The following is a 13,635-nucleotide window of genomic DNA, read 5'->3' as shown; positions in this document are numbered from 1 at the left end:
TGGTCTATGTTACCTAGGACGTTACGAGTCGTTTGTTGTTTTTGTTCATTGTCAGTAGTTATCACTATAGATAAATAAACATGTTCGTTCATCACGCTGCGCCTTGGTCTATTCCGTACGACAATGGTGACAGAAGAACCCACCATCACAGGACCAAGCAGCGTGTCCAGGAGCAGGCAGCCTGGACGTGGGAGCAGATCTTAGACGGGCAGGGGTCCTGGACCTGGGAGGAAATCCTGGCCGGGATGGATCGCCGGCCATGGAGTGAGACAGTAGAGAGGCGACGGAGAGAGGAGCAACGGCGTGATCAGTGTCGTCGTCGGGCTGACGAGAGGCAACCCCAAAAAAAATGTAGGGGGGGGGCACAGGGCATGGACGACGGGGCTGACGGAGGCAGAAAAGGGGCGTATTCAGAAGGCCACCAGGTTACGGGGGCCACTGGTCAAAGTAGGGAAAGAAGGTTTAGAGGCACGGCGAGAGGTACTGGGGTGTGTTACCAGTCCGGTCCGGCCCGTTCCAGATCCCGGGGTAGAGCCAGTGGTGTGTGTCCCCAGTACGGTCCGGCCTGTTACGGCCCCTCGCACCAAATGTACGGTGCGCGTCGCCAGCCCGGTCCGGCCTGTTCCTGCCTCTCGCACCAAGCCTACGGTGTGCGTCGCCAGCCCGGTCCGGCCTGTTCCTGCCCCTCGCACCAAGCCTACGGTGTGCGTCGCCAGCCCGGCCCGGCCTGTTCCTGCCACTCGCACCAAGTCTACGGTGTGCGTCGCCAGCCCGGCCCGGCCTGTTCCTGCCACTCGCACCAAGTCTAGGGTGCGCGTCGCCAGCCCGGCCCGGCCTGTTCCTGCCACTCGCACCAAATCTACGGTGCGCGTCGCCAGACCGGCCCGGCCTGTTCCTGCCACTCGCACCAAGCCTACGGTGCGCGTCGCCAGCCCGGCCCGGCCTGTTCCTGCTCCTCGCACCAAACCTACGATGTGCGTCGCCAGCCCAGCCCGGCCTGTTCCTGCCACTCACACCAAGCCTACGGTGCGCGTCGCCAGCCCGCCCCGGCCTGTTCCTGCCACTCGCACCAAGCCTACGGTGCGCGTCGCCAGCCCGGCCCGGCCTGTTCCTGCCACTCGCACCAAGCCAGGGGTGCGAGTCGTCAGCCTGGTCCAGCCTGTTCCTGCCACTCGCACCAAGCCAGGGGTGCGTGTCGTCAGCCTGGTCCAGCCCGTTCCTGCTACTCGCACCAAGCCAGGGGTGCGAGTCGTCAGCCTGGTAAAGCCCGTTGCTGCTCCACGCACCAAGCCAGGGGTGCGAGTCGTCAGCCCGGTAAAACCCGTTCCGGCTCCACGCACCAAGCCAGGGGTGCGCATCGTCAGCCCGGTCCGGCCCGTTGCTGCTCCACGCACCAAGCCAGGGGTGCGAGTCGTCAGTCCGGTGAGGCCCGTTCCGTCTCCACGCACCAAGCCAGGGGTGCGCATCGTCAGCCCGGTCCGGTCCGGTTGTCTCTGATTGGGAGCCATATTTAAACTGTCTGTTTTTCCCTTTGTGTTTGTGGGTTCTTGTTCCGTGTTGGTCTATGTTACCTAGGACGTTACGAGTCGTTTGTTGTTTTTGTTCATTGTCAGTATTTATCACTATAGATAAATAAACATGTTCGTTCATCACGCTGCGCCTTGGTCTATTCCGTACGACGATCGTGACATAGGCTCCTGTCAATTGTATCGTTGCCTATGTGCAAGGCACATTCTCAAAGAAATCTGCCGTTGATATGGCATTATATGAGGACTGAATAGTGAGGAGCGTGTCTTTGGTAATCGGACGAGGGGCGCTCTTTAAAAATCGGTATGGATACCCTACTTGAACAAGCGAAATGCAGGTATGTGAATTGTGAATAATCTAAAATCTAAAACCTCCAAAATATTCCAAAGCACTCTCAGTAGACCATTTAACCCCTTTATTCAAAGGCTACTTTTGGCTAATGGCCAGGATAAAAATACATACCTATGTGATGCTGCTAAACCAGCCTTGATTAAGGGGAGGGTAGGCTATGCTTGTTTTTTTATCAAATTAAACGAAATGGTGGGAAACCAATCGTTTTTTAAATCTTTCAAAATACTAGATTCACCAGCACAAAAGGCACATCTATCCTTCCATGGAAACTGTGCGTCATGGCTGGATAGGCTACACTTCCACTCTCAAAATCCATGCATTTATCAACTGTGTTACCATTAAGACCTGCTTTTTGTGGGTCTTAAAGCTGCAATATGTAACTTTTTGGGCGACCCGACCAACTTCACATAGAATTCTGAGTTATAGATCTGTCATTCTCATTGAAAGCAAGTCAAAGAAGTGGTAGACCTGTTCTATGTGCGCTATTCCTATACTTCCTGTTCATAAATGTACTTTCTGTGTCTTGTACTTTCGGTTTTGTACACCAGCTTCAAACAGCTGAAAATACAATATTTGTAGTTATTGAAAATATATTTCACAATGGTTTAGATGGTACAATGATTCTGTACACTATGCGTTGCTTGTTTTGTCACATAAAACAAGCGCAAAAGTGACAATTTCATGCAGCGCTAATGGGAAGTTTTAAAAGGTGGAATATTCAGAAATCACTCCACCATTTCCTGGTTGACAAATTTCTAGTAGTTCGCCTAATTTCAGTTTAAGGAGACACCTCAAATATTGCCACCCCTCCCACCTCAGAGCAAGCAAGCTGATGTTAGACAGGTAAATTGCTGAACCTGGCGTTAGGGCTGGAAAATGCCAGTGCGCCAGTTTTTACATGACAAAATTGCAAACTAGCATACGTTTGACACTTGCGCCTCCTTAGCGCCAGCCGAAAATAAAGCCCAGGAACTGTTTGCTTGAAGCTGACAAAGAACTTCTGTCAAATGAAGTATAAAATCAATGTTTAAGAAAATCTTGTTAGTAATATAGACAACATACTGTAGGAACTATTTGTGTTGACCTGGCAAAGAAAATGGACGTCAGTCCCATGTTTTCCACAATTATACGTTCTTCCACGTTCTCCAAACATCACATTTCGAAGTTGCTCCAAATGTCAAATTTCTAAATGTTTTTGTTGCTCCTGCTGTTCTGTAGCGTTCCATTTCTTCAAACGTCAAATTTCTAAATTAAGGGTTAAGTTTAGGCACTCAAGTCCTCAGGTCGACCTCAATCTTGAACGACATGGCTGGTTTCGCATCCCAGTATGTGTTTTCTTTTTGTTCCAGCCCATTGCTTGGACCAAAAACCATGGTCTAGAGTCAGTACGTACAGCGCACAGCTGTGGTGGGAGGCCCCTGCCATATTGTGATGAACGAGAGCAGTTCAGCCCGAGGAGGTAGTGGTGGCGGAGGAGCTGGGTTGAGGGAACTGAAAGGGATGTGTTTTTAGCAGATGATTAAAGAGACAAAGATGAAAGGTAGACCTTTTTCACAATGTCCCATTATATCCGTGGAACGATTTGTGGGGGAAAATGAATGTCTTTTCAGCAAGCCAGTAAGAGCTGGCAAGCCAACACGACGCAGGAAACTCATGTGGCCTGTCATCATAATTAAGAAACATGCAGTCAGCTCTCGACTTGATATTCAGACGATCTAGTCGCAAACAGAGTCCTCGGTGCTCTTCCCAGAGATGGATAGATTATGTATCTGGGGCTGAAAGGTGCGGTCCTTTAGAAGCTGCTCTGTGGTAAGTATGTAATATAAAAGGACCACGTTTGTTTTGTCTAATTAGTGGCATTATGTTGGAGGAAAGGGAAGTAGATTGTTTGTGCGACCACACCGTTCCCGAGTCGCTACATCCATCTGGGATAGCCTTACTTCCTTCTTCATTCTCAAAGAAAACTGATTGACCATCTGGCGCCAAAACAGAAAATGCTTTGTTTTGGTGATTTATTTTTGTCATATCATAAACTTGTTTCAGTTGTTCACTCTGCAAGACATTTAATATAGAACAAAATGCCCGCTCTGCAGTGGCTTCACTGCTAGAAGAAAATGTGCTATATAAAACCAAAAAGGGTTCTAGGGCAAGCTTCATGTATGGCCCTGCAAAATACTCTATATAGACCTGCAAAGCACCTTTTTAGCAGTATACTGTAACCAACTGTTTAATTGATGACTGTGGAGGCTGGTCTCTTGAAGGACAGAGGCCTGGTGACCACACATAGAGTGGTTACAGAGGTTTGTGATTGCAGCAGAAGGTGGCGAAATAAGGATCCGGGATGTGGGTGATGGCGATCAATAAGATGTCATAGACTCTCTACTCTCCGTGGTGTGGTGACCACAGCCTTGACCTCTGAGTCCTGCTGGCTGGTAGAACACCATTGGTAGGAGTTTTTATTTCTTCTTACAGTACTGTTATTTACTAGGGTACCTATACTGTACCTATTTGACAGAATTCAAAACAATTGGTAACCAATTGGCGCCTAATGCTGCTTGATTTAATGAAGTAATTCTTGTGTTGCCATTTTACCATGCAATTTCTTAGTAAATTGCCAGTTATTTCTGTTCAGGAAGAGTTCTGCAGATATGTCCACCAGTAGTCTTTTACTCAGACAACTTACATTGGTCTTCTAACTGAGAAAGTTTCTGATCAAGGTCAAAACAAAATGTTATATAAAAAAATCTTTGGATTTGTGGGACATTTGTAAAGGTGAAGAAAGATATTCGGAGTGCTCATAAAATTCTAATACAGACATCAGACAGATAGATTACAGTCCCTTTCATGGACAAAATGTCACAGTTGCTCAAAGAGTATGTTCACAAGTGACTGAGAGAAGCAGGTATGATATAACTTGGCTATTAACAATTGAATGGATCTCACATGGATATGACAAGGACTCTGGTCTGATGTTGTTTTTCGCACACCGACACTGACATTGGATAGTTCATCAGAACTATTCTTCCAACTTTTAAATGGAACATTTTGACTTTAGAAGGGTTTTAGAGACTATTAACCACATTGGTTTCCACTGATAATAACCATTCCATGAAATTGTAAATGACTATTTCACCATTTTGATATTTTAATTCAACAATCATGCCGTTTTTGTTACCTTTTTATGAACGGTTGGTCTGTTGTATCATTTCTTGAGGAATGTCAAATCCCTTATGATCAGAGGGGGTAATTGGCTATTTCTACCTTGCCTCTGCCAGTTTCTATTCTGCTGAGACTAATCAGAGACTGGGATTTACCCCTGGTCCTGGCAGCTGATTAATGGAAAGAGCACTGTCCTCTTCCCCACTGCACCATGGTCGGTGTGGGTTTTAACCAGAAGTCCAGTATGCAGTCCCATATCGTCATAGCCCTCCTGACAGGCCCACTTTACAGCCTCTGAAAAGTCTAGTACCTAATATCCAAAGTAGCAATACCTAATCAACTCTCCTTTTACCTGGGAAATGTATTTCTGGGTTAGAAGTTGAGGTGGAAAAGATCAAGGCACTTGTGAGCTTTATGATCTTAGGCCTTGGGGTAATTTGAGATGGTTGGTCTGTCCAGAGGCTTGATTGGGTTGAGCTAGTGGTATGAAAGCCCCGGACCGAATTGCTTAGCAACCTAGGGATGGAGGAAGATTGGGTGGAGTTGGATTTAAGCACCCCCTACCCACTACCACTATATCAATCTCTTTTGGTCTTGAGGAAAGAGTGCCCCTTACTGGACAAACCAACAGCGTGCAACTTCAGATAGGGGATATCTCAGGGGAGAAAAACCGCCCTGTGGGAAGTTCAAGGCCGACCGCTGTACTGCAAGCATTGTTTGCAGAAAACAGGACCCCCATTATAGTGAATGGAAAAATGCCAATCTTCGTGGTCAATCTTTGTATAAAAAAAAATTCTAAGACAATCATGGTACCAATAATTGCTTCTAATACACCAGATGTATGTCTTCAACCGATTCTTTTAAAATCATATACATAAGAAGTTATAAGGATCATTAATTTTTATAGATTTTTTATTTTACTTTAGTTTATTTAGTAAATATTTTCTTAACTCTATTTTCTTAAAACGGCATTGTTGGTTAAGGGCTTGTAAGTAAGTATTTCACGGTAAGGTCTACACCTGTTGTATTCGGCTCGTGACAGATAACATTTGATTTGATTTGATTTGTTGCTAATGGCAGCCTGCAGTACCCCGGTCTGCCTTCAACTTGAGTTACTCAATGAGAACACTGAACTAGCCTGCAAAGTCACTTCCTGGAGTAGCTCAAACTGTGCATGTTATGTCTCCATGAGACACCATCTTAACCGACTTCATTTGGCTTCAATGCGCTATTGCGTCTTCACTTAGGAATGAATGGTGTCACATGACAGATGGCTTTGTCCATTCATATATACAGTCATTGGGTTATCCAGCCAAATATTCATCAAGCTTAAACCTTGTGTTTAAATATTTTGCAACGGAAAATGAAAATGAGCATTTCTTATTGGACAAGTCTAGGTAGTCCCCATCTGTCTCAGTTTGTTATCTTTCGTTTGGTCCCTAATGAACACAACCCTGCTTATTTTCAACTGTTTGGCATTTAGAGAGCTGTGGATAGATATGGCTTGCAAAGAATGACACTAAGTTGCTATTTGTCTGTTTCTCTCCTCAGCCAATGGCGAATTTCCTCCTACGGTAACCAGCAACACTAAACTGCCACTGAAACCAACCAATCAGAACATCAAAACAACCACCCCGTCCAATGGAAACTCAAGAACCTTGTCAGACCATCCAACTCTGACTGCCTGTAAGTGTCCACCTGTTGTCATATAGTTGTGAGTGTCTCAGGCATAGGCACTGAATTTGTAATATACAGAAAAGGCAGTCTGAGAGGGAAGATAATACATTTTTATCGCTGATCTCAAGCTAGAACAATGTTCTCTACTCCCACACACAGACACTCTCTCCTATCCTCTCTCTGCTTGCTCACTGACAAGCACACACTCACAGACACACACACACACACAAATACACACACACACTTACCCAGGCAGACTTCTATTCACACTCACTCCACACGTGCTGTGAAAAGGCACAGTGCTTTTACCTCAAACAAAGTAAGTGTCCCAACTACTGGATTCATCCCCACGTCTGTAACTGTATATCTCACTTAGGATTAAATGGAGCAGGACTGACAGTTTTGAAGTGCAAATCACTCCAATTTGCCTTCAGAAAATGTCAATGTAGCTCCTTTCACCGAGTTGACATTTTCCACCTTAGATTCTTCCAACCACTGAGCTACTACATAAATTAACACTGTGGATAGTGCAGAGCTGGAATTGGCTCCTTTTAGATCATTTGGACTGAATACATTTTACACAGCACGCAACACTGACTCCAGGAGTATAATCATCGAGGTAATCATGTTCTGTCTTGTCGCTTTGTCTTCGAGCCAATTGCGCCACCGCAGACAAAATAAATACCTATCTGGCTGCTGATGCCAGTGTTCTTATACTATGGGAATCTCAGAGTAATTGCATTCATCAACATCTTGTTTACTCCTCCAAGCAACAAGATGGTGTTGATGACGCTCCCTTCAGTATCATTGCAAGGAGTCAAATTCGCTGTTCAATCAAGACTTCTTAGCAACAGCCTAATGCTAACACACTCTCTTGCAGTCATTGTCCTTCATTATACAACGGGTGGGTCTAATCCTGAATGCTGATTGGTTAAAACCGCATTCCATTTGGTGTCTATTCCACAAGTTACCACCGGCTAAATCTATGACGTTAAAATGCCTATAAAAAAAATATATATATATATTTCACCTTTATTTAACCAGGTAAGCCAGTTGAGAACAAGTTCTCATTTACAACTGCGACCTGGCCAAGATAAAGCAAAGCAGTGCGATAAAAACAACAACACAGAGTTACATATGGGGTAAACAAAACATAAAGTCAAAAATACTCTGTTCCATCTGACTGCGCAATCCACAGTCTCATCAGCCCAGCCAGCCAATTTATAAACTTAATCTCCACTATAAAAGCATCTAGATATTATCTCACATTTCTTGTAGACTAACATTTAGTTTTTAACAGCGGAGATTTGTATAAACCTTGCTCTCTGTCTCTCCGACATTTGTAACATTGTTTCAATATTAAAATTCGATGTCCAGCTGTCCAAAAGTAATGAACGTGTCAGGAGTCGGGATGAGACAGACAGGTAGGCAGCTTTTCTCAGCCAGTTGAAATCATGAATCAGCATCATTTTTATGTATATATACAAAGAACTCAAATCAAATCAAATCAAATTGTATTTGCCACATGCGCCGAATACAACAGGTGTTGACCTTCCCATAAAATGCTTACTTACAAGCCCTTAACCAACAATGCAGTATTAAGAAAATAGAGTTAAGAAAATATTTACTAAATAAGCTAAAGTAAAAAAAGTAACACAATAAAAGAATGAGGCTATATACAGGGGGTCAATGTGCGGGGCTACAGGTTAGTCAAGGTCATTTAAGTAATATGTACATGTAAGTACAGTGGCTTGCGAAAGTATTCACCCCCCTTGGCATTTTTCCTATTTTGTTGCCTTACAACCTGGAATTAAAATGGATTGTATCATTTGACTTACAACATGCCTACCACTTTGAAGATGCAACATATTTTTAACCCTTGGCCATGTTCATTAGGGCTTGAGTGTGCATAACTATTCACCCCCCCCCCCCCCAAATCAATATTTCGTAGAGCCACCTTTTGCAGCAATTACAGCTGCAAGTATCTTGGGGTATGTCTCTATAAGCTTGGCACATCTAGCCACTGAGATGTTTGCCCATTCTTCAAGGCAAAACTGCTCCAGCTCCTTCAAGTTGGATGGATTCCGCTGGTGTACAGCAATCTTTAAGTCATACCACAGATTCTCAATTTGATTGAGGTCTGGGCTTTGACTAGGCCATTCCAAGACATTTAAATGTTTCCCCTTAAACCACTTGAGTGTTGCTTTAGCAGTATGCTTAGGGTCATTGTCCTGCTGGAAGATGAACCTCCGTCCCAGTCTCAAATCTCTGGAAGACTGAAACAGGTTTCCCTCAAGAATTTCCCTGTATTTAGTGCCATCCATCATTCCTTCAATTCTGACCAGTTTCCCAGTCCCTGTCGATGAAAAACATCCCTACAGCATGATGCTGCCAACAACATGCTTCACTGTGGGGATGGTGTTCTCGGGTTGATGAGAGGTGTTGGGTTTGCGCCAGACATAGCGTTTTCCTTGATGGCCAAAAAGCTCAATTTGAGTCTCATCTGACCAGAGTACCTTCTTCCATATGTTTAGGGAGTCTACCAGATGCCTTTGGCGAACACCAAAAGTGTTTGCTTATTTTTTTCTTTAAGCAATGGCTTTTTTTTGGCCACTCTTCCGTAAAGCCCAGCTCTGTGGAGTGTATGGATAAAAGTGTTCCTATGGTGAGATACTCCAATCTCCGCTGTGGAGCTTTGCAGCTCCTTCAGGGTTATCTTTAGTCTCTTTGTTGTCTCTCTGATTAATACCCTCCTTGCCTGGTACGTGAGTTTTGGTGGGTGGCCCTCTCTTGGCAGGTTTGTTGTGGTGCCATGTTCTTTCAATTTTTGAATAATGGTTTTAATGGTGCTCCGTGGGATGTTCAAAGTTTCAGATATTTTTTTATAACCCAACCCTGATCTGTACTTCTCCACAACTTTGTCCCTGGCCTGTTTGGAGAGCTCCTTGGTCTTCATGTTGCCGCTTGCTTGGTGGTGCCCCTTGCTTAGTGGTGTTGCAGACTCTGGGGCATTTCAGAACAGGTGTATACAGTATATACTGAGATCATGTGACAGATCATGTGACACTTAGATTGCACACAGGTGGACTTTATTTAACTAATTATGTGACTTCTGAAGGTAATTGGTTGCACCATATCTTATTTAGGGGCTTCATAGCAAAGAGGGTGAATACCACTTTTCCATAATTCATTTTATCGAATTTGTTGAAAGACATTATTTTTTTCATTCCACTTCACCAATTTGGACTATTTTGTGTATGTCCATTATATGAAATCCAAATAAAAATCAATTTTAATTACAGGTTGTAATGCAACAAAATAGGAAAAACACCAAGGGGGATGAATACTTTTGCAAGGCACTGTAGGGGTAAAGTGACTATGCATAGAAAATAAACAGTGAGTAGCAGCAGTGTAAAAACAAAGGGGGGATGTTCAATGCAAATAGTCCGGGTGGCCATTTGATTAATTGTTCAGCAGTCTCATGGCTTGGGGGTAGAAGCTGTTAAGGAGACTTTTGGACCTAGACTTGGTGCTCCGATACCGCTTGCCGTGCAGTAGCAGAGAGAACAGTCTATGACTGGGTTTCTGGAGTCTTTGACAATTTTTGGGGCCTTTCTCTGAAACTGCCTAGTATAGAGGTCCTGGATGGCAGGAAGCTTGTCCCAAATGATGCCCCAGTAATGTACTGGGCCGTACGCACTACCCTGTGTAGTGCCTTGCGGTAAATGCCGAGCAGTTGCCATACCAGGCGATGATGCAACCGGTCAGGATGCTCTCAATGGTGCATCTGTAGGACATTTTGAGGATCTGGGGACCCATGCCAAATCTTTTACAGTCTCCTGAGAGTGAAAAGGCGTTGTCGTGCCTTCTTCACGACTGTCTTGGTGTGTTTGGACCATGATAGTTTGTTGGTGATTTGGACACCAAGGAACTTGAAGCTCTCGACCCGCTCCACTACACCCCCGTCGATGTAAATGGGGGCGTGTTCGGCCTTCCTTTTCCTGTAGTCCAGGATCAGCTCCAGGATCAGTCTTACTCACGTTGAGGGAGAGGTTGTTGTCCTGTCGTCACACTGCCAGGTCTCTGACCTCCTCCCTATAAGCTGTCTGAACATTGTCGGTGATCAGGCCTACCACCATTGTGTCATCAGCAAACTTAATGTTGGTGTTGGAGTCGTGCAGGGAGTACAGGAGGGGACTAAGCACACACCCCTGAGGGGCCCCCGTGTTGAGCATAGCAGATGTGTTGTTGCCTACCCTTATCACCTGGGGGCAGCCCGTCAGGATGTCCAGGATCCAGTTGCAGAAGGAGGTGTTTAGTCCCAGGGTCCTTAGTTTAGTGATGAGCTTTGTGGGCACTATGGTGTTGAACGCTGAGCTGTAGTCAATAAACAGCATTCTCACATAGGTATTCCTTTTGTCCAGGTTGGAAAGGGCAGTGTGGAGTGCAATTGAGATTGCGTCATCTGTGGATCTGTTGGGGGGGTATGCGAATTGGAGTGGGTCTAGGTTTTCCGGGATGATGGTGTTGATGTGAGCCATGACCAGCCTTTCCAAGCATTTCATGGCTACCAACGTGAGTGCTACGGGGCGGTAGTCATTTAGGCAGGTGACCTTCGCGTTCTTGGGCACAGGGACTATGGTGGTCTGCTTGTAACATGTAGATATTACAGATTCGGTCAGGGAGAGGTTGAAAATGTCAGTAAAGACACTTGCCAGTTGGTCCGTGCATGCTCTGAGTACACATCCTGGTAATCCTTCGGGCCCGTGGCCTTGTGAATGTTGACCTGTTTAACCTGTTAAGGATCGGACCCTTTTTTTCAATTTATAAAAGGGAAATAAATCAACAAAAATATGGGTTGTATTTACAATGGTGTTTCTTTTTCACTGGTTGCCCTTTTCTTGTGGCAACAGGTCACAAATATTGCTGCTGTGATGGCACACTGTGGTATTTCACCAAATAGATATGGGAGTTTATCAAAATTGGGTTTGTTTTTCGAATTCTTTGTGGACCTGTGTAATCTGAGGGAAATACAGTGGGGGAAAAAAGTATTCAGTCAGCCACCAATTGTGCAAGTTCTCCCACTTAAAAAGATGAGAGAGGCCTGTAATTTTCATCATAGGTACACGTCAACTATGACAGACAAAATGAGAAAAGAAAATCCAGAAAATCACATTGTAGGATTTTTTATGAATTTATTTGCAAATTATGGTGGAAAATAAGTATTTGGTCAATAACAAAAGTTTCTCAATACTTTGTTATATACCCTTTGTTGGCAATGACACAGGTCAAACGTTTTCTGTAAGTCTTCACAAGGTTTTCACACACTGTTTCTGGAATTTTGGCCCATTCCTCCATGCAGATCTCCTCTAGAGCAGTGATGTTTTGGGGCTGTCGCTGGGCAACACGGACTTTCAACTCCCTCCAAAGATTTTCTATGGGGTTGAGATCTGGAGACTGGCTAGGCCACTCCAGGACCTTGAAATGCTTCTTACGAAGCCACTCCTTCGTTGCCCGGGCGGTGTGTTTGGGATCATTGTCATGCTGAAAGACCCAGCCACGTTTCATCTTCAATGCCCTTGCTGATGGAAGGAGGTTTTCACTCAAAATCTCACGATACATGGCCCCATTCATTCTTTCCTTTACACGGATCAGTCGTCCTGGTCCCTTTGCAGAAAAACAGCCCCAAAGCATGATGTTTCCACCCCCATGCTTCACAGTAGATATGGTGTTCTTTGGATGCAACTCAGCATTCTTTGTCCTCCAAACACGACGAGTTGAGTTTTTACCAAAAAGTTCTATTTTGGTTTCATCTGACCATATGACATTCTCCCAATCCTCTTCGGGATCATCCAAATGCACTCTAGCAAACTTCAGACGGGCCTGGACATGTACTGGCTTAAGCAGGGGGACACGTCTGGCACTGCAGGATTTGAGTCCCTGGCGGCGTAGTGTGTTACTGATGGTAGGCTTTGTTACTTTGGTCCCAGCTCTCTGCAGGTCATTCACTAGGTCCCCCCATGTGGTTCTGGGATTTTTGCTCACCGTTCTTGTGATCATTTTGACCCCACAGGGTGAGATCTTGCGTGGAGCCCCAGATCGAGGGAGATTATCAGTGGTCTTGTATGTCTTCCATTTCCTAATAATTGCTCCCACAGTTGATTTCTTCAAAACAAGCTGCTTACCTATTGCAGATTCAGTCTTCCCAGCCTGATGCAGGTCTACAATTTTGTTTCTGGTGTCCTTTGACAGCTCTTTGGTCTTGGCCATAGTGGAGTTTGGAGTGTGACTGTTTGAGGTTGTGGACAGGTGTCTTTTATACTGATAACAAGTTCAAACAGGTGCCATTAATACAGGTAACGAGTGGAGGACAGAGGAGCCTCTTAAAGAAGAAGTTACAGGTCTGTGAGAGCCAGAAATCTTGCTTGTTTGTAGGTGACCAAATACTTATTTTCCACCATAATTTGCAAATAAATTCATAAAAAATCCTACAATGTGATTTTCTGGATGGAGGAATGGGCCAAAATACCAGCAACAGTGTGTGAAAACCTTGTGAAGACTTACAGAAAACGTTTGACCTTTGTCTTTGCCAACAAAGGGTATATAACAAAGTATTGAGAAACTTTTGTTATTGACCAAATACTTATTTTCCACCATAATTTGCAAATAAATTCATTAAAAATCCTACAATGTGATTTTCTGTATTTTTTTTCCTCATTTTGTCTGTCATAGTTGATGTGTACCTATGATGAAAATTACAGGCCTCTCTCGTCTTTTTAAGTGGGAGATCTTGCACAATTGGTGGCTGACTAAAGGTTAGGAAGTGCAGCTCAGTTTCCACCTCATTTTGTGGGCAGTGTGCACATAGCCTGTCTTCTCTTGAGTGCCAGGTCTGCCTATGGCGGCCTTTCTCAATAGCAA

The 13,635-nt window shown here is 44.6% G+C and overlaps 1 protein-coding gene across 1 annotated transcript in view; it reads left to right on the top strand.

Moving 5' to 3' along the window:
• The window catches only part of LOC311145665 (ALK tyrosine kinase receptor-like), a gene marked incomplete at both ends in the record, with an annotated part of 155,661 nt that overhangs the window by 76,996 nt on the left and 65,030 nt on the right, over positions 1 to 13,635 (top strand). Inside the window, one exon of the mRNA XM_084181928.1 lies at positions 6,589 to 6,723. Coding sequence (XP_084038054.1) covers positions 6,589 to 6,723 — 135 coding nt within the window. The remainder of the gene's footprint in view (positions 1 to 6,588; positions 6,724 to 13,635) is intronic.

Source organism: Coregonus lavaretus (assembly GCF_964263955.1).
Source record: "Coregonus lavaretus genome assembly, chromosome: 18".
NCBI classification, from domain to species: domain Eukaryota; kingdom Metazoa; phylum Chordata; class Actinopteri; order Salmoniformes; family Salmonidae; genus Coregonus; species Coregonus lavaretus.
This window is presented reverse-complemented; position numbering and strand designations above follow the sequence as displayed.